Raw genomic sequence first — 25715 nt, 5'->3', positions numbered from 1 at the left:
TTAACCACAGATAATAGCAACGCTGAAGTATCACAATCATCAACTGACGACGATTATCTCTCAGATACATCACAAAAGTCCCAAAAATCTACCTTTTAATTACTTAGTTACTTTTCAAATTAATTCAATGGAATTGTGACGGATTCTATCCGAGATACGAAAGAATCCAACAATTGATCGCAGAAACAGAAGCAGATTTTATATGTTTACAAGAGACAAACTTTAAAGATACCAAAATTGGACAACTTAAAAATTACGAAGGTTACCATTGTCTACGAAAGGACTTCCTGAGAGCCAGTGGCGGCACCTCAATTTTTGTTTCCAGAGATCTGTTTTCTACACATCACATACTCACTACTGGCATTGAAGCAGTCGCAGTTTCCATCTGGTGCCCCAGCAAAATTACAGTATGCAGCATTTACATACCACCTAATTACAAACTTTCAGAAGAGGAACTGTATGATTTAATCCATCAACTTCCCACTCCTTATCTCCTTGTGGGTGATTTCAATGCACATAATATTATGTGGGGCTGTGATAAAACATTTGGAAGGGGAAAAGTCATTGAAAATGTATTAAATTGTTCTAGCACTTGTCCATTAAATACCGGATCAAGCACATACTGCAATATATCTTCTGGCACATTTTCAGCAATTGATTTGAGCTTTTCTGACCCAAAGTCATCATCTCTATTAAACTGGCATGTCCTCGACAGTCTCTTTGATAGCAGATTGGATTGGCTTCTGCTCGTATCTCGAAAAAAACTCCCAGTTCTGTCTCTTTCTGATGACGTAGACGAATCTCTGAACCTTTTTATCCACTGCATTATCTCTGCAGCTGATTTACATATTGGCAAAACTTCTACAACCTATAGACGGAAGAAAGTACCATGGTGGAATAAGGACTGTGAATATGCAGTTCGTCAATGCAAAAAAGCATTAAACAGATATCGAAGAACTCGAAATAACGAAGATTTTGTGCAATTTAAAAAACTAAAGGCCCGAGCAAAATACGTGCTAAAAGAAAACAAGAAAATTTCATGGAGAGAATATACTTCATCACTAAAAACCAACACTCCTTCTGCCGAAGTATGGACAAAAATACGACAAATGCAGGGCCGTAAGACAAGTTTTGGTATTCAAAGTATAAGCTATAAAAACATCGTTATCAATGACACACAACGCATTGTCAATTTACTAGCTGATACGTTTGAACAAAAATCCAAAAGACAATACTCACCTAACATATCATCAGGCACATTAACCGAAAAGGCCTCCACAATAAAAACTGTACAAGAAATCGATCCTATTAACACACCATTTACCTTAGAGGAACTAATGATAGCACTCGATTTGTGTAAAAACACAGCCTCTGGTCCAGATGACATTCCTTTCATATTCTTAAAGAAATTATCGACTCCTTGCATCATTGTTTTATTAAAATTTTACAACGGTATTTGGAACAGTTATAATTTTCCTAAGTTGTGGCGAGAATCATATATTATACCAATTAAAAAAGTTCATAACCAAACACAAAGCTTATCTAATTCATATAGGCCAATATCACTGACGTGCACCATGTGCAAATTAATGGAGAAAATGGTAAACAAAAGATTGGTCTGGTTTTTGGAAAAAAATAGAATTATTTCACCGGCACAATCCGGTTTTAGATCTCATCGCTCCACATCAGATAATTTGGTAATTTTACAGTCACATATTTCCGATTCTATGGCCTGTAAACAAGATTTATTAGCAGCCTTTTTTGATGTAGAAGGAGCCTTTGACACTGTTCAAAAATCTATAATACTCCAAAATCTTCAACAATGTGGACTTGGTGGAAACATATACTACTTTGTGCAGAATTTTTTAGATGATAGAACTTTTAAAGTTATTTTAAACGGAAAGCGGTCATCTACTCGTATTCAACATAATGGAGTACCACAAGGTTCTGTTATAAGCACAACTCTGTTTAGTTTGGCATTTAATGATGTAGGCAAAAGTATTCATCTTCCAGTTAAACACGCATTATACGCTGATGACCTTGTACTCTTTTGCAGAGGAAAGAATACCGAAACAACCTGTCGACTAATGCAAACAGCCATTGATAATATAGAAAGGTGGTCGAGGCATATTGGGCTTTCCTTCTCTTCTCAAAAAACTAAAATCATGAGATTTAGCAGAAAAACGACAAAAGATAATCCAATTTAGACATACAACGGAGTAGTACTAGATGTTATTGATCATCATAAAGTCTTAGGACTGACCTTCGACTCCAGACTTACTTGGAATACACACATACAGGAAACGAAAGGCAACTGCTTAAAAAATATTAATATCCTAAAAAGTTTAGCACATTTTCATTGGGGAGCCGACGAAGAGGTATTGCTTACAGTTTACAGATCCATTATTCGCTCAAAAATAGACTATGGTAGTTTTGTCTATATGTCTGCCTCCAAGTCACATCTGAAAGCTCTTGACTCCGTACATAATACGGGTCTTAGGATCTGCTTAAATGCTTTCAGATCTAGCCCAGCTCAAAGTATGTACTGTAAAGCTAACGAACCACCACTCTGGTTAAGGAGACAACATCTTCTTTTGTCATATGCAGCTAGCTTATCAGCCAATCCACAAAATCCAGTCTATTAACTAATTATACAACCAAATAATCTCATTCATCATTCTCAGACCACTAGAGCTGCACAACCCCTCTCTTGCATACTAAATTCTATTCTCGATGGTTTTGATCTTTCTGCAACTTCACCCTTTCATATCTCTACACTTCCTCCGTGGCATAAGCAACTTCCGAATGTCAATACTTCCCTTCGCTCTTTCAGTAAACATGATACTCCTAAAGCTATAATTAAACAATTGTTCCTAGACATACTTAATCGAAATCAGTTTCGTAAAGTTCTTTATACAGATGCCTCTAAAAATGATGTAGGGGTGGGTAGTGCTGTTGTTTCCTCTTTTAGCACTACAAAACTAATCAAACTTCCTGCAGTTTGTAGTGTATACATGTATATCGTCGAGGCTTTTCGTATGTTGGAACCAACTGACCGCAATGTAGCGATTTGCACAGACTCAATCATCAATACAAGTAATCAAAAACATGTTCTCAGATCATCCTCTGGTAAATTTAATACATGACATATATAATAAACTTACGGATCATGGAGTAATTGTCACTATTGTCTGGGTACCTTCACATGTAGGAGTTGTAGGAAATGAGGCTGCAGATGTGGCCGCAAAAGAAGCTTCTACTTTGGATATACCTATATCAAATATCCAGTTGCATGATATTAAGAAAATGTCTAAGAAGCGTATATATGACAAATGGCAAGCTAATTGGAATAAAACTCAGAGTCACTTACACGATATACAACCAGTTATACCTTCCTTAGAGCTACCACCGATGCCCAGAAGACACAAAGTTATTCTAAGAAGATTAAGACTTGGACACACTCGTCTTACACATGGCTTTCTAATGGCATCTACCGATCCACCTTCATGCAGCCATTGCAGCAGTCTCTTAACAGTCAGACATTTTCTTATAGAATGTCCGCATCTTTCTGCTAAAAGAAAACAACACCAGTTGGGAGATAATATTAAAGAAATGTTAAGTGAAACTCAGCAATTTGTAAACCTGTTTAAATATTTAAAAGACATTGAAGTGCTTAGTAAACTCTAAAGTTTAATAATTAAGTGTAACGGTTAAATTTGTAAAAAATAAGTACTGTATATTGTCAAATGTAAAATTGTATATACTTTATATTGTATTATACTGTCATCGTGTCAATGACCTCGTAGTCGAGACACGTTAATTAAAATAAAAAAAAAAATAAAAAAAAAAACATTTAATCACAAAATCAGTTTGGCTTTTTATCTAAAAAATGTACAGGGGATGCTATATTTTGTGTACTACATCAGGTTTACCAGCAATAATCTTTACACTGTCACTGTTTCGTGACTACGCCAAAGCTTTTGATTGTGTAAATCACGAAATTTTGATAAAAAAATTCAATTTCTACTAAATTTAAGGTATTTCTTTGAATTGGTTCCAATCTTACTTGAGGAATAGGAAACAACTGGTCACAGCTAATGATACTAACTCTAGTCACAAAAGCATTGTATGTCGAGTACCACAAGGTTCAGTATTTTATCGTTTACTTTTTCTTATCTTTATCAATATTATCACTAATTTAAAAATCGATGGAAATTTTTTTCTTTTTGGGAAAAACTATAATATTTCTACTCTTTATTAAACTATAACTCCTTATCTACTTAAAATAAAAACCTGGTCTGACTCTAATTTACTCTCTTTTAACGTGAATAAGACAGTAGCATTATCATATAAAGGAGCTCTTCAACCCTTGCTTCTTAATAACAGCCAGACCAGTATCGTTGATTCTGTAAAATATTTTGGTATACTTATAGACAGTAACCTTAAATGGTCCCTTCATATCGATTTGTTAAGTAAAAAGCTAGCCTCAGCCTGCTATGAAATAAGATCTGTGTCTTATCATGACTACTCCACATGAAATTCAACCTTTGATGTTTATGTTATAACTCCACTGAGTTAGTAAAGAAATCTCTATTATAATCGGCAAAAAAACTATAACAACTATCTCCTTTTACAACTTAAATCTGCAGTATCTTTCCCCAAGTTCCGTAAAATGACAAAAACTTATCTATATGAAAGATCATATTATTCAGTAAGTAGGAGAGTTTCTTAACGAATATCTAAGAAATTACAATACCTTTATGCAATTTACAATTTATTTCAATTTTTCAATATATTGTTTATTTTATTATGTTCTATTTTCTGACTTTATGTAAGCTTTGTACAATTGTACAATAACATTGTACAATTTTTAGTGACAATAAAGCAGATTTCTATACGATACCCTTTTTAATTATATATCAGTATTATTTATGTAAAAGGTCATGCATTTCCTCCACAAATATGCAAAAAAGCATTTCCTCAATGTCTTATTCATTAACCTTTAACAGAAACCGGCTGAATATGCGTAACCTTTTTCAGCATTCGCTTCTAAAACCATAGGAATTAGATATTGCTTATGTATTATATGTTGCCTATAGAAGGTAGTTAGGTATGCTACCAAAATTTACATACATTTAAAAATTTGATAGCTTCACTGCCATAAAACCTCACACCTTTTTAAACAGGTACGTACTTTCATTTTTTGATGCAACATTTTCCAAAAAACATTTCTTAAAGATTGACCAAAAATTAAGACAAGGAGACACGATATCACCTAAGATATTTACATCTGCCTTAGAGTATATTTTAAATAAACTAGAACGGGAACAAAAAAGTAAAAAGATAGATAAACGCTACTTAACCCTTAACTACCATGGCCAAAAATGGTAACATTTGTACCATGGCAGGGTCAAATTTGACCCCCATTGTTTTTTGTATCAAAAAATATTCTTTTTTTAACTTATTTTATTTTAAATTATTTTGTTTACAGCTACTTTTACATTTATATAAAAATAAACGAATTTGGTTAATTAGATATAACTTTATTTAAAAAAACTTTTGTATTCAGTCAAATTAACATAGCTATGCACTTTCTCGAATTATAAGAAAAATAATAACAATGTGCAGTTTTTTTATATCCAATGGTGAAATCTAGGTATCATAGCTCCCACCTAAAATAAAAAAAATCGATTTAGATTTCGTATCTCAAAAATGACAAGCATGATTTTACCTTAATTTTCAACACGGCTTATGCATAACGTCTGTATGCGGGAATGATTTTTGCAAATAAAATCTCGACATTTTCTTCTTCTTCTTTCCATTATTTGATTTTGCTGAACTCCATTAAAAATTACGTTAGCATTTAATCCTGCAATGTCCAAAATGCGAAACCATATTACTTGAGGCCATGTACGAGTTCTTCTGCCAGTTTTATAGCATGCACATTTCTTATCCAATGAATCCACCCCACCTTTTGTCTCGTTGTAAAAATTTATAATCTCTGGCTTTCCATTAACCATTGTATAGGAATGATGCATAGTTGACACTAACAACACTGCACGATTTTTCTTAGGAACAAAAGATACAAGGCTCTCGCTTCCTGTAAAACCAAATAAGGCAGAATTAGGTGACCTGTTTTTTAGGGTTGACATTCAGCAGGAACCTCTCTTTTATTTCTTTTTAGAGTTCCAACATATGAAATTTTATGGCTTCTCAGTTCTTTTATGAGCTCAATGGACGAAAACCAATTATCTGCTGTTATGTTTCTATTTGTACCAGAAATTGGTGGAATAAGTGTCAAAACATCTAGAGTGGGGATGGATAACTGTTTTGGATTTGCTCTGCGTGTATCTTTTCCAGTATATATAAAACCATTTAGCAAATAATGTGTCTTAGAGTCTACTAAACACTGCATTTTCAGACCGTATTTGTCTGGCATATTTTTGAGATACATCCTGAATTGGCACCTTCCTCTAAATGCAATAAGCATTTCATCTATTGTGAGATATTCACCACAGCTATAATTGGACTGGCAATTAATTATAAACATATTGGATATAGCTGCCAGTTTATCTCCGTGCGCAATACGTTCTTGTCTAGTAGCTGGGTCGTCAAAACAAAGGCTTCCAAGCAAAAAATAAAATCGGTTAAGTGACACGGTTGCTCGAAATATATCACGGCCAGTACCATTCGTAGAAAATAAAGACCTTAAATCTTCATTATTGGATTTAAATACCCCAGCTAAATATAATAAGCCTAAGAAGGCCTTTAATTCAATTATGTCAAGATGATTGGTATATTGACACGATAAATTGTGTAAATTAAATTTAGAAGCCATATTAGTTATTCGTTCATTGGTTTTCTCAAGAATTTCTTGCAATATATCGTGGCTAATAATACATTCCCAAGCATCAACTGGTTTCTCTGGCATACTAGCTCGAGCTTTTCCAATAACACCAGGTAAATTACTAATTAAATTATACTTATGTGTACGAGAAAAGGTGGGAGAAGTTTTAGACCACTTGTACCTATTTTTGCCATAAAACACATCCCTTAAGTCAGCTATATCACTTTCTTCACCCGAATATTCACTACCAGTTTCGGAATTATTAATTTGCCAATTTTTTCGTCATCATCGTCCCATTCCTCTTCACTGTCTGTTTCGTGATCACTGTGTTCACTAGCCTGGTCTAAAAACTCACTGTCACTATCTAGTCCATTGTCCATAATTTTTTGTCCCTCCTCTTCACCCCGCCATTTCAAATTACTCGTTAATTGCACTAGATTGCACTATGCGTGCCTAACTCTGCAGTAGTAACAGATAAACTAACGGAATTTTCGTAGATCGATAAATCACCTACCGGTCGAAGATTAGCAGAAAGCGCGCAATGCTCAATCTATGTTTCGGTAGCGAAACTTGGCATTAAAAACGCGGGGGTCAATTTTGACCCCGCCATGGTACTTAAGGGTTAAATCACTTGCGATTTGCAGATGGTATTGTACTAATTAGCATTTGTGTAGAAGAGTTGGAAAAAATTTTAACAGAAGAAATTTTAGATAAAATAGGACTCAAAATGAATATTGAGAAAACTTGGGTAATTTTAACTGAAGAAGTAGATATTCTTCTTGATGATAGAATGATTCAAAATGTAGAATAATATATGTATTTAGGACAAAACTAAAATAAGAAAAACAAAATCAAACTGCAGAAATTACAAGAAGAATAAGAATGGCATGGGTAGTAGTAGTAGGTAAACTAAGCTTTAATATAAACGATTCAAAAATCTTAATTAATTTAAAACGAAAGGTTTTTGACACAAGTATCCTTTCTATCATAATCTATGAACTTCTGGAATAGAGATCATGACAATTTCTTATTAGAACAAAGAGTTGTTGAGAGAATCATGGTAAATGTGAGCTTAAGAAATCATATAAGAAAGGAAGATCTAAAAAGAAAAACCAAAATAGAAGAAGTTATCAAAGTAATCGCAAAATTGAAGTGAAAATATGAAGAACATATGATTAGAGAAGTCGAAGAGAAGCGAACAAAGAAACTAATATAATGGCGACCAAAAGCACATAAACGAGTTACAGGAAGACTACAAAAAAGATGGATCGACGATTGTAAAGAAAAGGCGGTCAAAACCTAACACCAGATAGCTCAAGACAGGGTGAAAATGGAAAACATAAGCGGAGGCCTATGTCCAAAAATGGACCAGAAGAGGTTGCTAAAGAAGAAGTTTGCTTAAAAAAATAATTAGGGACACAAAAATGAAGAGTATTTATAAAATGATACTATGTATATGAAAGAGCAATATAAAACATTTGATAACTTATACAGATCCGCCACTAGAATCGATACTCGGTATGTGGATAGTTAATCTTGCCGAAAAAGAGTATAATAAAAAACTATAAAAAAATCAAATGTATCTAGCCAAAAAATCAGTGAATCTTATAATAAAGGAAATACTGTTTGGCAAATGGTACTGAGATATTAATAGAAAAAATCTAAAAAAAATTAGGTAATTTAGTTTTTGATTACATACACAAAATAGAAAAAAAACTAGACCTGTAGCCATCTCCAAAAAAAGTTATCCGCTTTTTTCGAAAATAAATCCATTTTTAGATTATGTACACCCAACCTATGGACATATAAAAAATACACAAGTTTTGTAAAAGCTTCAACTATGCGTGTGAATTTTTAAAATTTTTTAAATTGATTTCAACTCACTGAAAAAAACAAAAAAATAAATAAAAACAAAAAATTCCATTTTTGGGGGTAGGTGGTAGGGACGGTATAGTGGCGGCTTAAAATTACGCTGAGTCTTATTTATTAATTAACGTAAAAAATTGAAAATAATTGAATTCTAGGAGCAAGTGCATTTTGCCTATCTTAACGGGGGGTACCCTTTAAACAAAAAATCACATATTTGTTAGTTCAGTTAAAACCATACAAGATATATAAATATTTTTATATGTAAATAACGTTATTTATTATATATTTCTACATTCATAACATACATAGTTATTTATCAACTAATTGTCCAATTTAAGCTACATACCTGCTCCATTTATATCTCCTCCTAATCCAGCCCAAGCTCTTTGTCCAAACGGAGTTCCAGCTTCCGCGTGTAAGCCTCCGTCTGCGCTATTTCCCGTTAAAAGACCTCCTAAACCAGCCGAAGCGTGAAATCCTAAGAAGTTTACGCCTATTCTACCATTTTCAAACGTGATTGGAAATTTAAATCCCTACAAAATAAATATTATGTGATAGATGGTATGTTCAAGGTGTGGACAAAATGTGTTCAATTCGTTTATATTGACTTACAAAAACTTACTTTCGAATTTCTTGCGTTTTTTCTGGCATGTCTCGCAAAACAGAAAACGTGCGAAAACTTGCGAGACATGCCATTGCATTTTACTTTCATTATTCACTCGCATTATGCTTTTCCGTTTGTTTGAAACATTTGAACGTTTGGCATTCCTTTCCCCAGGTAACTGTAGCTTCCTTCGTTGTTATTGTTAGGTGTTGCCCTGGAAACCATCAGGGTCTACTAACTCTAATGCCACCAATTGGTTGCATTGTTCCTGTAGTAATCCTTTCCCAAGTTGACATGCTCCTTTTCTAACTTGGCTGCACCGTACTGAAGACGAGCAATAGTCAGAAATACGTATATACGGTTGCTTTCCATCGATATACCTTTTTTGGTTTTCTGTTTTGCGAGACATGCCATCACATTTTACTTTCATTATTCACCCGCATTATTCTTTTAGATCTGTTTTAAACGTTTCAACCTTTGGCATTCCTTTTGCCAGGTAGCTGTAGCTACCTGGCGAAATACCTGGCATATATATATATATATATATATATATATATATATATATATATATATATATATATATATATATATATATATATATATATAAATATATACATATACGAATAAACTTATATAATTATAGCTTAAACTTAATTAAGACAATATTAAAAATAAATAAAATAAAGGCGAAATAGAACAGAAAAATATTGGCAGAAAGATTTGGCAACATAAGTGAATTTGCGGTGCATTAAACTGTAAAATATTTATGTTTGGGAATGATGGTAATCTGAAAGTAGTTTGTGTAATATCACAAGTATATATTAACAATATAGTGAGCGTTTGAGGAAATGAAGAAGTACGATATAAATTTTTTAATTACTTATTTACTTACATCATCGTCTGATTTTGCCAATGGTATTGCATTTGCTTCCATTGCAAGTAAAATAGTTCCGATTGCTAAGACATGCATCTTCTATACGGGCGACCTAAAAAATAAAATTGTTATTTTGATAATAATAAAAAAATTTTTTAAGAAGATTAGTGAAAAATTAAAACAAAATTTCTTTCTGTTTGGTTCATCTGTTCTCATAGTGCCGTCCAAGGCGGAATAATAAGTAGAAAAAGTAATGACGTAGTCGGACCCACCATAAAAGTTTTGTGGGAAATTAGATATTATCTATGACTTTGATAATACTTTTGTTAATGCATATAATTAAAAAATAAAAGTAAATTTTTTAATTTATTTTTCCTTTTATTCTCATTGGGTCAGTGAGTAGTTAAAATATGAGTAAATAATAATATAAAGTCAAAAAAAGTAGATAAGACCAATATAAATGTAATTTTTTAATTATTTTGACGACGTGTCGGTAAGGTCGTACTTGCCATTGCTGCTTAAAATCGATGAACAGATTTTATGTTCGGAGCAACTAATCTAGATTTATTTTTGCGCAAAAATTTGGTCTGTCGTCGACTTATTGTTTCTAAATTCTGCCTGATATTCTCCCAATATCTTTTCCGTGTATTGATTTAGCTTTTTCCTTATAATTTATGTCGAGATTTTGTAACCTTTATAGTAACGCGATGCCTCTATAGTTTTCACATCTCATTTTGTCACCTTTTTGTGTCATCCTTGCTACAGTCCCCTCTTATGTCTTTCTTTCTGTTAACTCTTTATGTAGCCTTTATTTGCTGCTTTCATCATTTTCGATAATATTTCTGTTATTCCTGTGCTTTTATTTTATTTTAATCTTTTTATTTTATTGTATATTTCTTAGTTTGTACGTATTTATACTACGTGTGATCATCTTCAATTTCATGGACTGTTTCCTTTTCTACTTCGTTTTTGTTAACAGTTGTGTAACGTCAGTTTACTTATATTTTATTATTTCCTCTGGTTGATTTATTAATCTCCCTTAATAATTTTTCACGTATGGGTTAGTTTTCTGATATCATCTTTCGATTTTTTTATTTCCCAGATATATATATATATATATATATATATATATATATATATATATATATATATATATTTAATGAACTAGAAGTATTTGCTGACAACGTAAGGAAGTAAACGTTAAATAGTGGGTTTGCAGCAATAAAAAATGAAACGTGTACTCTTTTAAATTTTTATTCCAAGCTTTCGGACATTGGTTATGTCCTTCATCAGGAAGCTACAAATATGATGAATAAATTGTTGGCGTTGGTATAATTAATTAAAAAATTCACAACTTACAAACTTAATGAGGTTGTATCAACGAAGATGTATTATAATGTTGATAAAATTTATTATAGTCTCTCATCTTTTTTAATATATAAAACCTATTTTTATGTTTAAAAATTAAAAAAATTACTGTACATCCAAAAACATTTAATTATTTTAAATAAATACATGACATTATTCTGACAAAATTCTTTTAAATGTCAATTGATAAATTATTGTTTGTGTTATTATTGCATTTATCTAATAGTAACAAATAGGAGAATATTTCATTTAGATGACCAATATCTGTTCTATGATTCATTGCATTATTATTTTGGCAAATGTAGGACATTTCAAGAAAAAGTCTTTTGGTGATGTTACTTTCCTGTTCTACTACTTTGATGTTATTATAATCTATCTGATGTCCATTTTTAAATACATGTTCACCCAATGCACTTTTTTCAGGATGCAGTCTATTATCTGACTTGTGGGATGTAATGCGGTCTTTAAGGCATCTTGATGTTTGACCATAGTATACTTGTTCACATGATCCGCACGGTATACAGTAAACAACATCCGTTAAAGAGTGCGGATTGGTCTTTAAGTTTAGAAAAAACTTCGTTAACTGTTAGTACCGTTTTATGTGCAATTTTGATATTATTAATTGATGAAAAAATTCTACTTAGTTTCTGTCCAATGTCCTTAATGTATGGAAGAGATACATATCTAATTGTAGTTTGTTTTGGTAAAGGATCTACAGGTCCAATTCAATCTTGTGATACAGACAGATTTTCTTCGTTTCTTAAATGACTAGTTAAACTTTGTGGAGTGTTAAACAAAATTTTCTTTAGTAGTATACTTGGGTATAAGTTTTCAATGAATAGGTTATAAAGGATTTTTAGATTTTTTGTATGGAAAGCGGTATCGCTGATTTTAAGGACACGATTTTTCATTTCTTTAACTAAATTAAGTTTCATTGAATATTTATGGTATGACCAATAATTGAAATATCTGCCTGAACTGAGATGTTTTCTATACCAATCAACCAGTAAATGGGTACCTTTTCGTATTAATTTGGTATCTAAAAAAGGTACTGAACCTGTAGTATGTGAATTGAATGTAGGGGTTGTAACTATTGAAATACCAAAGTATATCATTTATCCCTGTGCTTGGTAATGCTAATATTATGTCATCAACATATTTTTTTATAAAATGTAATTTATAAGGTAGGACAAGGATGATGGTGTCTAGTATGTGGTCCATTACATAACAGGAAATTATTGGTGATATAGGGTTCCCCATAGGTGTACCAAAAGTTTGTTTGTAAAATTTGTTGTTAAATGAAAAATAATTGTTTTCAAACAGAAAAGTTAACAGTTTAAAAAATGTGTCCTTATCAATGTTACAATGTTGAGCAATAATCTCCCATTTATTACTAATGGCAAGTGTACATATATCTAGATAAACATTGCTAAATAAGAATACTACATTTAGGCTTACAATCACGTAGCATTCTGGCAATTGTATGTTATTAAATAATTGATTAACTTGAAACGAGTCTTTAATATAGTATTCATTATCACAATTATATGCATTCGTTAAAATATCTGTTAAGTAGTTAGCAATGTTTTCTGCAGGTGTGCCAATAGAGGCTAAAATGGGTCTAACAGATAATGGGGTTTTATGTACCTTTGGTAGACAATAAAACTTTCCAGATATACCTTTATAGTTAGATAATTTCTTTTTTGTGGCCTCATCTATTTTTTGATTGTCAAACAACGATTTTACTACTTTATTACATTTTTGTTTAATTGATGAAGTTGGATCATTATTTAATGTGGTATATGATGTATCATTTTCTATTATAGCAACAGAAAGATCTAAATACGTTTGTTTTTCCAAAATAACAGTGATGTTTCCTTTATCTGATCTTGTGACTATCAAATTGGGATTTTGTTTTAAGAATTTGTTAGTTTTTATTAATAAAAGATTAAATATTGAGTTATTAAGTTTGGAATTGTTAACTGAATTCGTTAAAATATTTACTGATCTTGCTGTAAGGATAGTTTTAGTGTCTTTATCAGATACATTTACAAGAATGTTATCAATGTCTGCTAAAATTCTTTTTATAGAGATATCTTTACCAATTTGTGGTTGAATACTAAACTTAGGACCTAGAGACAGAAATTTCATAATATCGTCTGGTATATTAACATCAGAAAGATTTTTAATCCATCTAGGATTAGTTTTAAATTTAGAATCTAGATCTTTATTTAATAATTTATTAAATTTTTTAAGATTTTTTTTTAAGTTGAGAACTATAAAAATTATCAAAAATGTCACTATTTGTTAAGTTTGAAATTTTCAATTTTAATGAACTGTTTAATGACTCTAACTTTTTTATTAATTTGTGATTATTACAAATTTCTGAATTTAAAAGTTTGTTTCCTAACCTGAATTGCTTTTCATGTGTATTATGGATGTCTTGTCCATATAAGAGGTTTTGAATTGGCTTTATGACTTGTTGGATATGTGATGGTAACAATCCTGGTTTTCTACATTTCAAAAGAAAACATCTGTGGTTATATTCTTTGGCGAGTTTGATGTGATTTCGTGACCATGATTTAATTTTATCAACAGCTAAAGTTCCAAAGGTAGATCAAATCTCTTGGTAAATACCCATACCTGTAGTTGACAATGAACCAGAAGTATTTGCTGACAACGTAAGGAAGTAAACGTTAAATAGTGGGTTTGCAGCAATAAAATTTATATATATATATATATATATATATGTATATGTATATATATATATATATATATATGTATATGTATATATATATATATATATACATATATATATATATATATATATATATATATATATATATATATATATATATATATATATATATATATCTGGGTCAAACTATCAAACTTAACAAAGAAAACCAAACAGCAAAGATAAAAAGACGAGTTAGACTGGCATAGTTTTATGCATTAGTTTCCAGATTGTTATTCATGCATTTCATTAGAAATAGTCAGGAGAATGGTACCAAAGTGAAAAGTAAGTGCTAACTGAGCTAAAAGTTACTTTATAGAGTTTATTAGAAATTAATAAAATTTAAACAAAAACCTGTATTGATATTGACATATTGTTCATTGAAAAATATCAGCATGTTAAATAATTTATTTCTAAGAAGATTAAATTACCAGACGTAAACGCGGAATTGACCTTTGCTTAGAACATTACAAACAATGGCATAGTCTAAGAATATTAATTGTAAACACAGAGCAATAAAAATAGTTCCATAATATATTATGCTACCTGTCATATAAATTCCGGTTAAGAAGTATGTATATACATATATATATATATATATACATATATATATATATACATATATATATATATATATATATATATATATATATATATATATATATATATATATATATATATATATGTATATAAATATACATTAACAACGAGTTTTACTTATCCTGCCCTTATAATTAATAACTGCAGCCCCAAAATAAAACATTAAATTACATGTGTCAGTCAATAATACTCAACTGCTTTATATATATATATATATATATATATATATATATATATATATATATATATATATATATATTAATTCCAAAAGATTTCCGCATTTAGTACAATTAATTAAACCAAACATTAATAATACTACAAGAATTGTTATGAAACTCAGCAGTCTTCCGGGTTGAACCGTGTCGATTTTGATTGGCGGGTGCAGCAGACGATATTTTCTTTATGAGAGGTCTCTACGTCGAAGGTAACCGGATGCCGTCATCTCTTTTGCTGAGACAATTTGGCTTTGTTCAATTTCTATGGCTTCTCAGATAATTCTTGGTTTATAGAAGCAAATGGGGGATATGGCTCTGGAGTTTTCAAAATTATTTTTGTGACCTGTATAAAGATGGTGTTGATCTAGAGTTAAAATTGAATGTTCAGAATGAACAGAAGTGGAATGTTCATAAATTTTATCTTGATTTCTACGATTTGTTTCCCCTATATAAGATCAGGGGCAGTCTGCACAAGGAATTTCATAAACTCTGTGTTGTTCGTTTGGAATGTTCATTACATGGAGACATCAGCGAGGATCTTGAAAGCTTAATGCAATGATAATCGATGCGGTTTAACATGGAAGACTGTTAAGTTTATTATTAATCTTGTAATAGTAATAATCTTAGCTTTAGGTTATAATATATATATATATATATATATATATATATATATAGAATATATATATATATATTATATATATATAATATATATATAATATATATTTATATACATATATATATATCTATATATATATATATATATATATATATATATATTATAATGTCTTGAAGATTATTCCAACCTCTGTCTACTATCATGATCTTTGTCTTATTCCTATTTAGTTTTAGTCCATGTTTTGCTTTTTTCCTCTAGACATCTCATTATGTCTTCCATTTCTTTTTGATTTGCCGCAATTATTAAAGTGTCATCAGCATATCTTAAGTTACTGATTTTTTGACCTCCTGATATTCCACTCTTTCGTCCGTCTAGTACCTTTCGCATAATGTGTTCGCTGTAGATATTAAACAGAGTTGGCGAGATTATGCATCCCTGCCTGATACCTGCCAGTGTTCCGAAATGATTGGAGTGGGTGTTGTTTATTTTTACTGTGCACTTATTATTTTCATATAAGCTTCTAATTAGTTGAATTAAGTGGTGGAGTGTTCCTATTTCCGCGAGTATGGACCATAGCTGCTGCTATTTGACTTTATCGAAGGCCTTTGTGTAATCCACAAAGCACATAAGCATAGGAGTATTGAATTCACGAGTTTTTTAGATTAGCTGTCTGACATTAAGGATGTTTTCCCTTGTTCCTTTTCCTGCGACACATCCCGCTTATTCTTCTGATGTCTAAGGCAATAGAAAAGCTTTTAGTTTTTCATGTATTACATGAAGTAGAACCTTCATGTGGTTCAAGTGGTTCGTGTATGTTTTGGGGTGGTATATCTTTAATAAAAGGAAAAACACAGCTTATGTTCGTACCCGGTGGTAGTCGCGGAGGAGGTTTGACAGCGGATCGTTATATTAAGGATATTCTCCAAGACCATGTTATTCCTAACGCCTGCTACATAGGCGACGGCTTCATGCTAATGCATGATAACTCTTGATGTCACACAGCGCGGAGTACGAAAGATTACCTGATCAACACCAATATAACAACAATGGACTGACCTCCATTGAGAATAGAAAAGCTTTTAGTCTTTCATGTATTACATGAAGTAGAACCTATTAGGGTTACCGTTCTGTAATTGCTGCAATCTAGCAGAGTTCCTTTTTTGAATATAGGGATGAAAGTGGATGTTGTCCAGTCGCTGGGCCACTCTCCGGTTTCCCAAATCTTTTTGCAGGTCATATGCATAACATTTACTCCAATTTTACTAACCTGTTAAGTTTATTTTGACGTGTCGATTTTCATTTAAGAAATCGTTCTCAAAATATAAAACATGATTTAACTAATACTTGCCTTTTTGAATTCCTTAAAAAGATTATCACTACATCTGAAGAATATTTAAAAACAATGTTTGCAGCCATTCGCCTGCCTAGGATCCCATATAATCAACTCGTTAGATATTTGCTCTCTAAAAACTAGTCGAACTAGAGGAATTTTTTCGGTTTTATTTAAATAGTTCTTTATTTATAACGTTATATTTGCTGTTTCGTCATATCAGCAATAGGTGAATCCTGAATTTGGAATTTTTATGAGATAAGTCGCAATCCAGTCAACTTTGGGAACCACTGCTCTAAAGCTACTTGGAGTCTTAGGACTAAGTGACAGAAGAAATAAACTTGTATATTATGTACTTTTAGTAAAAACAGAGCACCAATATGCTAATAATATGTCAAATGTTCTACTTTAATAAATCTTCCCACCTATTTCTAGTTAAAAATATTCTAAAAATTCCAAGATTTAAAACATTAAAATGTTAAAATTTTTTTTCTACATGAAACGTAACGTTCGTAAACATCCGGAAATTTGGTGTTTTACAATATTCACAAAATCTGTTAACAAAAAACCTATTCCGTGCTAAATAAAGTAACTGTAGAGTTTATAAATAATTTTATTATGTAAAGTGAACAATTAGTGATCGTAAAATCAAGAAAACTATTTTTTTCATAATACTTATAATTTATCTTATTAAATTATATTGGTATGCAAATAGCTAACACAATATCTAATAAAGAAAACAATGGCGTCATGTAATAACCATGAACTTGTGCACGTAGAATAATTTCCCAAATTATCTTTAAAAGAAAATCTTTTGTAAAGGCTGCCGTTACTACAATATATAGCTAACTTGGTAAATTTAAAAAATATTACACATTTATCGTATGGCATACAATAAGAACACAAAACGTTACATGAAGTATTACAAATGAACATCTAATGTATTATTAATATAATGTGAAACATTTTCGGTCGTTTTCAGGAACTCATCGAAAACTCCAAGGGAAGAGAATCGCCTTCGGGAGCATTCTTCAACAATGTGACGGACTGCCTATCCTTGCGCACCACAGTCACACTCAGGAGTAAGGGCTTTTCCCCATCTATAAAAGCTGTCGGCTTATCTACTGCTGCTTGCTTTTATTCTGTTTAGCGTTGCCCATGTATTGCGGGTCAGTTTAAAACCTTGCGGTTTCTGATCGATGCAGGCTATTAGGTGTGCTTCCTGTGGTGAGTCGCTCTTCCATTGCCTTCTCCAAGCTTAGATGAGGTTGAAATGTTTCTGATGTACGGAGTTGGCTCTTAACAAAGGAGGATGTCTGAAGCGCAGTCTGTTTATTTCGACGTTAAGCTTATCATGGCGGATGGGTAGTTGATGGTTAGCTTCGATTTTTCGATATTCTTTGAGAAGAGAATGAGTTCTTTGCAGTTTTGGCTATGAAATGTGATTCAGAATGGGAAGCCAATAGTTCGGTGTGGGTCTAATTGTACCTGAGGTCATTAACATTGTCTAGCTGTCAATAATCTTCATGTGTTTGCTATTGAGCTATACCGGGGAAGCATATTCAGCCGCCGAGTATACAAGTCCGAACTGAGTACGGAGGAGATGACAAAAATGGATGGACACTGTGAAAAAATTAGACTTTAGTAAATTAAGCAGAAAACCATGGTCATTACTTAGAAAACTTTGTAGTAGCAGACTCTTAATTAGAGACAAAGTACCAATAGCTCTTAACAGAGTAGCCATCCACATTGTAGCAACCTCAAGAGCACCTATAGTTTGTGACCACACCACCAAAGTAAAACAAGAACTAAACATACTAAATTCTGCATACCCGCCTACATTTGAATACTCTATGTATTCAAATGTATGTATTTTAATACAATGTACGTAAATATGATAAGTGGCTGGCTGTGTTACATACAGATCCATACAGATGTGAAAATCAGGAGAAATCTCCCATTCACTCAAAAAGGCCTCCATTATAGCAATATTAAAACCAGGAAAGTCAAATGATCAGCCCCAAAACTGCTGACCAATTACACTGCTGAGCTGTGTCTATAAACTGTTTAAAACGCTTAATCTACAACAGAATTAGTAGAAACATATTTGAATTGATACCTATTGAGCAAGCAAGATTCAGATCCCACAGCTGCACACATCAGATCCTATCCCTAACAACACATATTGAAGCAGGTTTTTAAAAAAAGCAAAAAACATCCGTTGATTTCATTGACCTATCAGCTGCATACGATACTGTCTGGAGAAAAGAACTAATCTGCAAACTAATAAACTCATTGATAGCATGCTCACTGACAGACCTTTTCAAGTCACAATGGGCAACTTTAAAAGTGTCCAAATAAAACTTAGCAATGGACTACCCAAGGGATCTGTTTTGGCACCCTAATTTACACATCGCGGACCTACCTGGGACAACTTCGCAAAAATTTCGCTACTCTGACGACTGGGCCATTGCAGCAAGACATAATAACATGGATATTACAGAAACAATACTAATGGATGACCTTGCCGTTATGGGAGAATACTTTTGCAAATGAAGGTTACGGACCAATTCAACGAAAACCAAAGTATGCTGTTTTCATCTGAATAATGCCCAACCAACAAAAAACTCTTCGTTCACTTTGAAAACAGACTGCTCGTTTATAACTTAACACCAAAATATCTTGGAATGACTCTGGACAGAACATAGAACAGAGGAAGCTTTAAAAGACACCTACAAAGAACTAAAAAACTAAAAACGCGAAATAATATAGTCCAAAAATTATGTAGCACCACATGGGGTCCTCAGCCTCCGTACTCAGTTCGGACTTGTGTACTCGGGGGCTGAATATGCTTCCCCGGTATAGCTCAATAGCAAACACACGAAGATTATTGACAGCCAATTAAACAAGACAATGTTAATGACCTCAGGTACACTAAGACCCACACCGAAGTATTGGCTTCCCATTCTGAGTCACATTTCATAGCCGAAACTGCGAAGAACTCATTCTCTTCTCAAAGAATATCGAAAAATCGAAGCTAACCATCAACTACCCATCCACCATGATAAGCTTGACGTCAAAATAAACAGACTGCGCTCCAGACATCCTCCTTTGTTAAGAGCCAACTCCGTACATCAGGAACATTTCAACCTCACCAAAGCTTGGAGAAGGCAATGGAATAGCGACTCACCACAGGAAGCACATCAAATAGCCTGTATCGATCAGAAACCGCAAGGTTTTAAACTGACCCGCAATACATGGGCAACGCTAAACAGAATAAAAGCAAGCAGCAGTAGATAAGCCGATAGCTTTTATAGATGGGGAAAAGCCCTTACTCCTGAGTGTGAGTGTGGTGCGCAAGGACAGGCTGTCCGTCACATTGTTGAAGAATGCTCCCGAAGGCGATTCCCTTCCCTTGGAGTTTTCGATGAGTTCCTGAAAACGACCGAAAATGTTTTACATTATATTAATAATACATTAAATGTTCATTTGTAATACTTCATGTAACGTTTTCTGTTCTTATTGTATGCCATACGATAAATGTGTGATATTTTTTAAATTTACCAAGTTAGCTATATATTGTAGTAATGGCAGCCTTTTCAAAAGATTTTCTTTTAAAGATAATTTGGGAAATTATTCTACGTGCTCAAGTTCATGGTTATTACATGACGCCATTGTTTTCTTTGCTAGATATTGTGTTAGCTATTTGCATACCAATATAATTTAATAAGATAAATTATAAGTATTTTGAAAAAAAAAAATAGTTTTCTTGATTTTACGATCACTAATTGTTGACTTTACATAATAAAATTATTTATAAACTCTACAGTTACCTTATTTAGCACGGAATAGGTTTTTTGTAAACATATTTTGTAAATATTGTAAAACACCAAATTTCCGGATGTTTACGAACGTTACGTTTCATGTAGAAAAAAATTTTACCATTTAAATGTTAAATCTTGGAATTTTTAGAATATTTTTAACTAGAAATAGGCGGGAAGATTTATTAAAGTAGAACATTGGACATATTATTAGCATATTGGTGCTCTGTTTTTACTAAAAGTACATATACAAGTTTATTTCTTCTGTCACTTAGTCCTAAGACTCCAGTAGCTTTAGAGCAGTGGTTCCCAAAGTTGACTGGATCGCGACTTATCTCATAAAAATTCAAAATTCAAAAATAAAACCGAAAAAATTCCTCTAGTTCGACTAGTTTTTAGAGAACAAATCTCTAACGAGTGGAATATATGGGATCCTAGGCAGGCGAATGGTTGCAAAAATTGTTTTTAAATATTCTTCAAATGTAGTGATAATTTTCTTAAGGAATTCAAAAAGGCAAAAATTAGTTAAATCATGTTTTATATTTTGAGAACTATTTCTTAAACGAAAATCGACACGTCAAAATAAACTTATTGTAATTTTATTACAGGTTAGTAAAATTGGAGTAAATAATATGCATATGACCTGCAAAAGATTTGGGAAACCGGAGAGTGGGCCAACGACTGGACAACATCCACTTTCATTCCTATATTCAAAAAAGGAAGCTCCGCTAGATTGCAGCAATTACAGAACGGTAACCATAATATCCCCTAATATCCCATGCAAGCAAGGTTCTACTTCATGTAATACATGAAAGACTAAAAGCTTTTCTACTCTCAATGGAGGTCAGTCCATTGTTGTTATATTGGTGTTGATCAGGTAATCTTTTGTAATCCGCGCTATGTGGCTCGTAATCGCCTATGTAGCAGGCGTTAGGAAAAACATGGTCTTGGAGAATATCCTTAAAATAACGATCCGCTGTCAACCCCCTCCGCGACCGCCACCATACTGCATACTCTCGCCAACTCTGTTTAATATCTACAGTGAACACATTATGCGAAAGGTACTAGACGGATAAAAGAGTGGAATATCAGGAGGTCAAAAAATCAGTAACTTAAGATATGCTGATGACACTTTAATAATTGCGGCAAATCAAAAAGAAATGGAAGACGTAATGAGATGTCTGGAGGAGAAAAGCAAAACATGGACTAAAACTAAATAGGAGTAAGACAAAGATCATGATAGTAGACATAGCTCAAAATAATCTTCAAGACATTAAATAAATCGGGGGCTTTGAAGTAGTAAATAGTTTCATATATCTGGGTTTCCTAATAATAAATGACGGAGGGTCTGACAGAGAGATACGTAGAAGGTTGACTATTGCTAGAACAGCTATGATGAAAGTGGAAACAATTTGGAAAAATTCTAGCATAACAATACACACAAAACTAAGGCCGGTAAGGGCACTCATTTTTCACATAGTCACATATGTATCCGAAACGTGGACCTTAAAGAAAAGGGATAAAAATAAACTAGACGCTTTTGAAATTTGGGTATACCGCCGCATGTTAGGAATATCCTGGATTGATCATCGCACTAACCTACCGATATTAAAACAACTTAAAGTAAAGGATAGATTGCTCAAACAAATACAACAGAGATATTTGCAGTATTTTGGACACATTGCTAGAAGAACAGGTACGATGGAAAAACTGATAGTCGAGGGTAGAGTTGAAGGAAAGAGACAAAGAGGAAAATCTCCAAGCCGTTGGGTAGATCAAACAAAAATATTGATTAACCAAGGGTTACATGAAGCTGAAAAACTAGCCCAGGGCAGGAAAGGATGGACAGAAATTGAAAAAACTGTAAAGGCCTGATAGCGTCACCACATCCCAAAAGGGATTAGGACTGAGGAGGAGGAGGTAAAATTAGTTAATCTTAATTAGTTAAAATCTTATTCCCAATGAAAATAGTAAATTGTATTAAGATGCCACAAAAAAATAGCTTCACAATAATATTAATTAACCAGTTGATTTGTGTATGGTAATTTACCAGCTTTTTTTGGTTTTTAAGATAAGTGCTTGTTTGTTACGATTTTTATGATATTCTTTTTGTAAAAAACGTATGTAAACTTGTTTTTTAATAAAACTATTTATTAACATCCTTGAATATAATGTAACTCATTCATATTTTGAATATTTGTTCTAGTATTGTATATTGAATATACAATGCTAGGCCAGGTATTATTATACGATCCCAGAGACGGACGTTAGCACTTATGTTTAAATAATTCACGCTAGGACTGAAAGCACAATTAAGCAAATAATGGTTTTTTAAAAGTCAGTTGTAGTTATTCAAAGTTATGTCAAACAAAAGAGGTACATTAAACTCTATCAATAAAAAATATGTTACAGTAGGCGGTAATTATGTTATATACCGTTTTATTCGCTCCGTGCGTTACCATGGTAGGGGTACCTTGAAACGATGCCAGCGTGTAGCGGCGAAATATGACAAAATTGGAATCTTTTTACCCATAAATTTTATCAAAAATGTGTGCAAATACATGTTGCGTATTTAATTATGCTAATAATAGCGAAAATAGTAAGTGTAGTTTTTATGGGTTCTCAAAGATTACATATAAATTAGAGAAAAGAAAAAGATGGATCGGTGCTATTAATATGAAAAAGTAAATATCACATGACCTCATTTTTATGCAATTGAAATAGGAAATATTTAAATAATTTACCTTAAATGATATTTTATAAGGCTTCAAGCTAACTGCAGAGTGCCTGATGACTTTAGCTTTTATATCATAACTTTTACTATTACTGTTTTTAATTAAATGCTCTTTCACGTTAAAAACTTGATTTGCCAGTACTAGATTTTTCCCTTTCTTTTCCGTTTGGGGTTAAAAAGATATATTATGATGAATTTTGAGAAACCCAGTTTTTAATACTACATTTATTTTGTACATAAACTAAAAAAATATAATTAAAAAGTTAATTATTAATAATTGTCAATTTCGCCTGTATTTAACAATGTCAAACATATGTCATATGTTTAACCTGAAAATTGGTAGGTCCAAAACTGTCAGATGAAGGCGGTAGGTGTCGCGTCAGTCACGCACGGAGCGAATACCGTTTTCTATATTTTTAAAATTTAAATAATATTGTTAAAATTGAATAAAGAAATTTTTTTATTTAATATTTATATTTAAACAAATTATATTATACTCAAATTTTTATCGAGCGCGAGAGTCTGCGGACTAGTACGCACTCCGATGCGCATCACCCAGCCTCGAATTTTGCCATTGGCTCTTGACCTGTACATCCCTATTTATCGCTCGAACTGCGCATATAAATATTGGCGATTTTCAGGTCAGCCAGATACATTTCCGCGACCGGATCGAGTACCTCGGTGTGGTGTTTACACAAACACTAAACTGGAGGACCGGCCTGGACATAGCCTGTAATAAGGCTATGAGCAGAATCGGTCTAGTCAATGTTCTTTGCAGTAAATTCGGAAGAACACATCCACGATCACTCATACACACATATAAAACATTTATCAGGCCGGTCATCGAGTACAGATCTAACATCTATATGACGGTGCGAGACCATCTCCTCGAAAAGCTGCTGACGCTGGAAAGGAGAATCCTGCGTACAGTGAATAACAAACGCCGAGACAACCTCTCCGTCCTTATCCATCACCTGTCGAACATCCAGCCCATTAATGAGAGGCTCTCCTCTCTGAGCAAGAGTTAGACAATCAAAATCTTCAGAGCCCAAAATGCACTAAAAACTACCTGCTCATTCATCGGCAATGTATTCAGACGAAAACCTAAACCTGTAATCCCTTTCGAACCTACAATATTATTGGCCCTTGCCAGTAACAAGCTCCCCACTGAATACATAGACATCCAGAAGGCAACTCCTCTCTACTATTGTCGCAATAACTTTTAAATGCTCGCTTTGAGCTTGCCTAGACAGGGGGGATTGGTTTTCTGTGGTTTCCCGATCCCACTAAACAATGATACCTGTCTATTGCAGAGTTTACAGCCACAGCTGCCGTCACGCGAACCGTGATTCAATACACTTACTAATTATCAAATTGTATATATATATATATATATATATATATATATATATATATATATATATATATATTAACATATTCACAAATTTTTTTTTAGACAATGACTTCTGAAAAGAACCGTTAACCAGTACCATTCGCCACTGATTGTCCACAAGCTCCTCCGACGACAAGTCAAAGAAGCAAACCACCAGTAGAATACACAAAGCCAACGAAAGAAAAAGACACCACCCAACAAAACAAACCACGTCCTGAACAGGTAAAAAACCTAAGACAGAACACCAAAACATCAACCAAAGGAAAACCATCCCAGAAAAGCGAAAACGATACAATGTGAAGGTCAGCCAGATCAGTCCCTTACGGACTTTCAGCGCATATTAATTCATCCGAGACGACAAAATAAGTCAATGAATTATTACCATTGCTCCTTACGCCACCTGTTGACAAACAGTGTTGTATTAACAAAGCATACGTTGTTTACTACTGACAGACCAGTCAAATTGAAACGAAATATTAAATTATATAAAAATATAAATAAATATAATTGTATAGTAAATTTAAATATTACATAAACTAAATAATATGTTTAAAAATAATAATTGTGTTTATATGAAATTATTTTAAAACGTATGTTAAAAATTTAAACAGATGGTTTCATATTGTTATTAATCGGATGACATTTATAACTTTTAAATTTTGACAATCGTTGCGAATCAAGTTTTTTATTGAAAAATATTCTTTTAA

At 32.5% G+C, this 25715-nt stretch overlaps 1 protein-coding gene across 3 annotated transcripts in view; it reads right to left on the bottom strand.

Moving 5' to 3' along the window:
• The window catches only part of LOC140438377 (uncharacterized), a 66208-nt gene that overhangs the window by 22206 nt on the left and 18287 nt on the right, over positions 1–25715 (bottom strand). For all 3 annotated transcript variants that reach the window (XM_072528055.1, XM_072528054.1, XM_072528056.1), the window contains exons 2-3: positions 10213–10306; positions 9063–9249 (exon numbers count right to left, since the gene is read on the bottom strand). In XM_072528055.1, coding sequence (XP_072384156.1) covers positions 9063–9249; positions 10213–10290 — 265 coding nt within the window. In that variant the 5' untranslated portion in view covers positions 10291–10306. The remainder of the gene's footprint in view (positions 1–9062; positions 9250–10212; positions 10307–25715) is intronic.

The sequence above is a fragment of the Diabrotica undecimpunctata genome, chromosome 4 (assembly GCF_040954645.1).
Source record: "Diabrotica undecimpunctata isolate CICGRU chromosome 4, icDiaUnde3, whole genome shotgun sequence".
Taxonomy (NCBI): domain Eukaryota; kingdom Metazoa; phylum Arthropoda; class Insecta; order Coleoptera; family Chrysomelidae; genus Diabrotica; species Diabrotica undecimpunctata.
The sequence above is the reverse complement of the archived record's forward strand: the minus strand, read 5'-3'. Positions and strand labels throughout refer to the sequence as shown.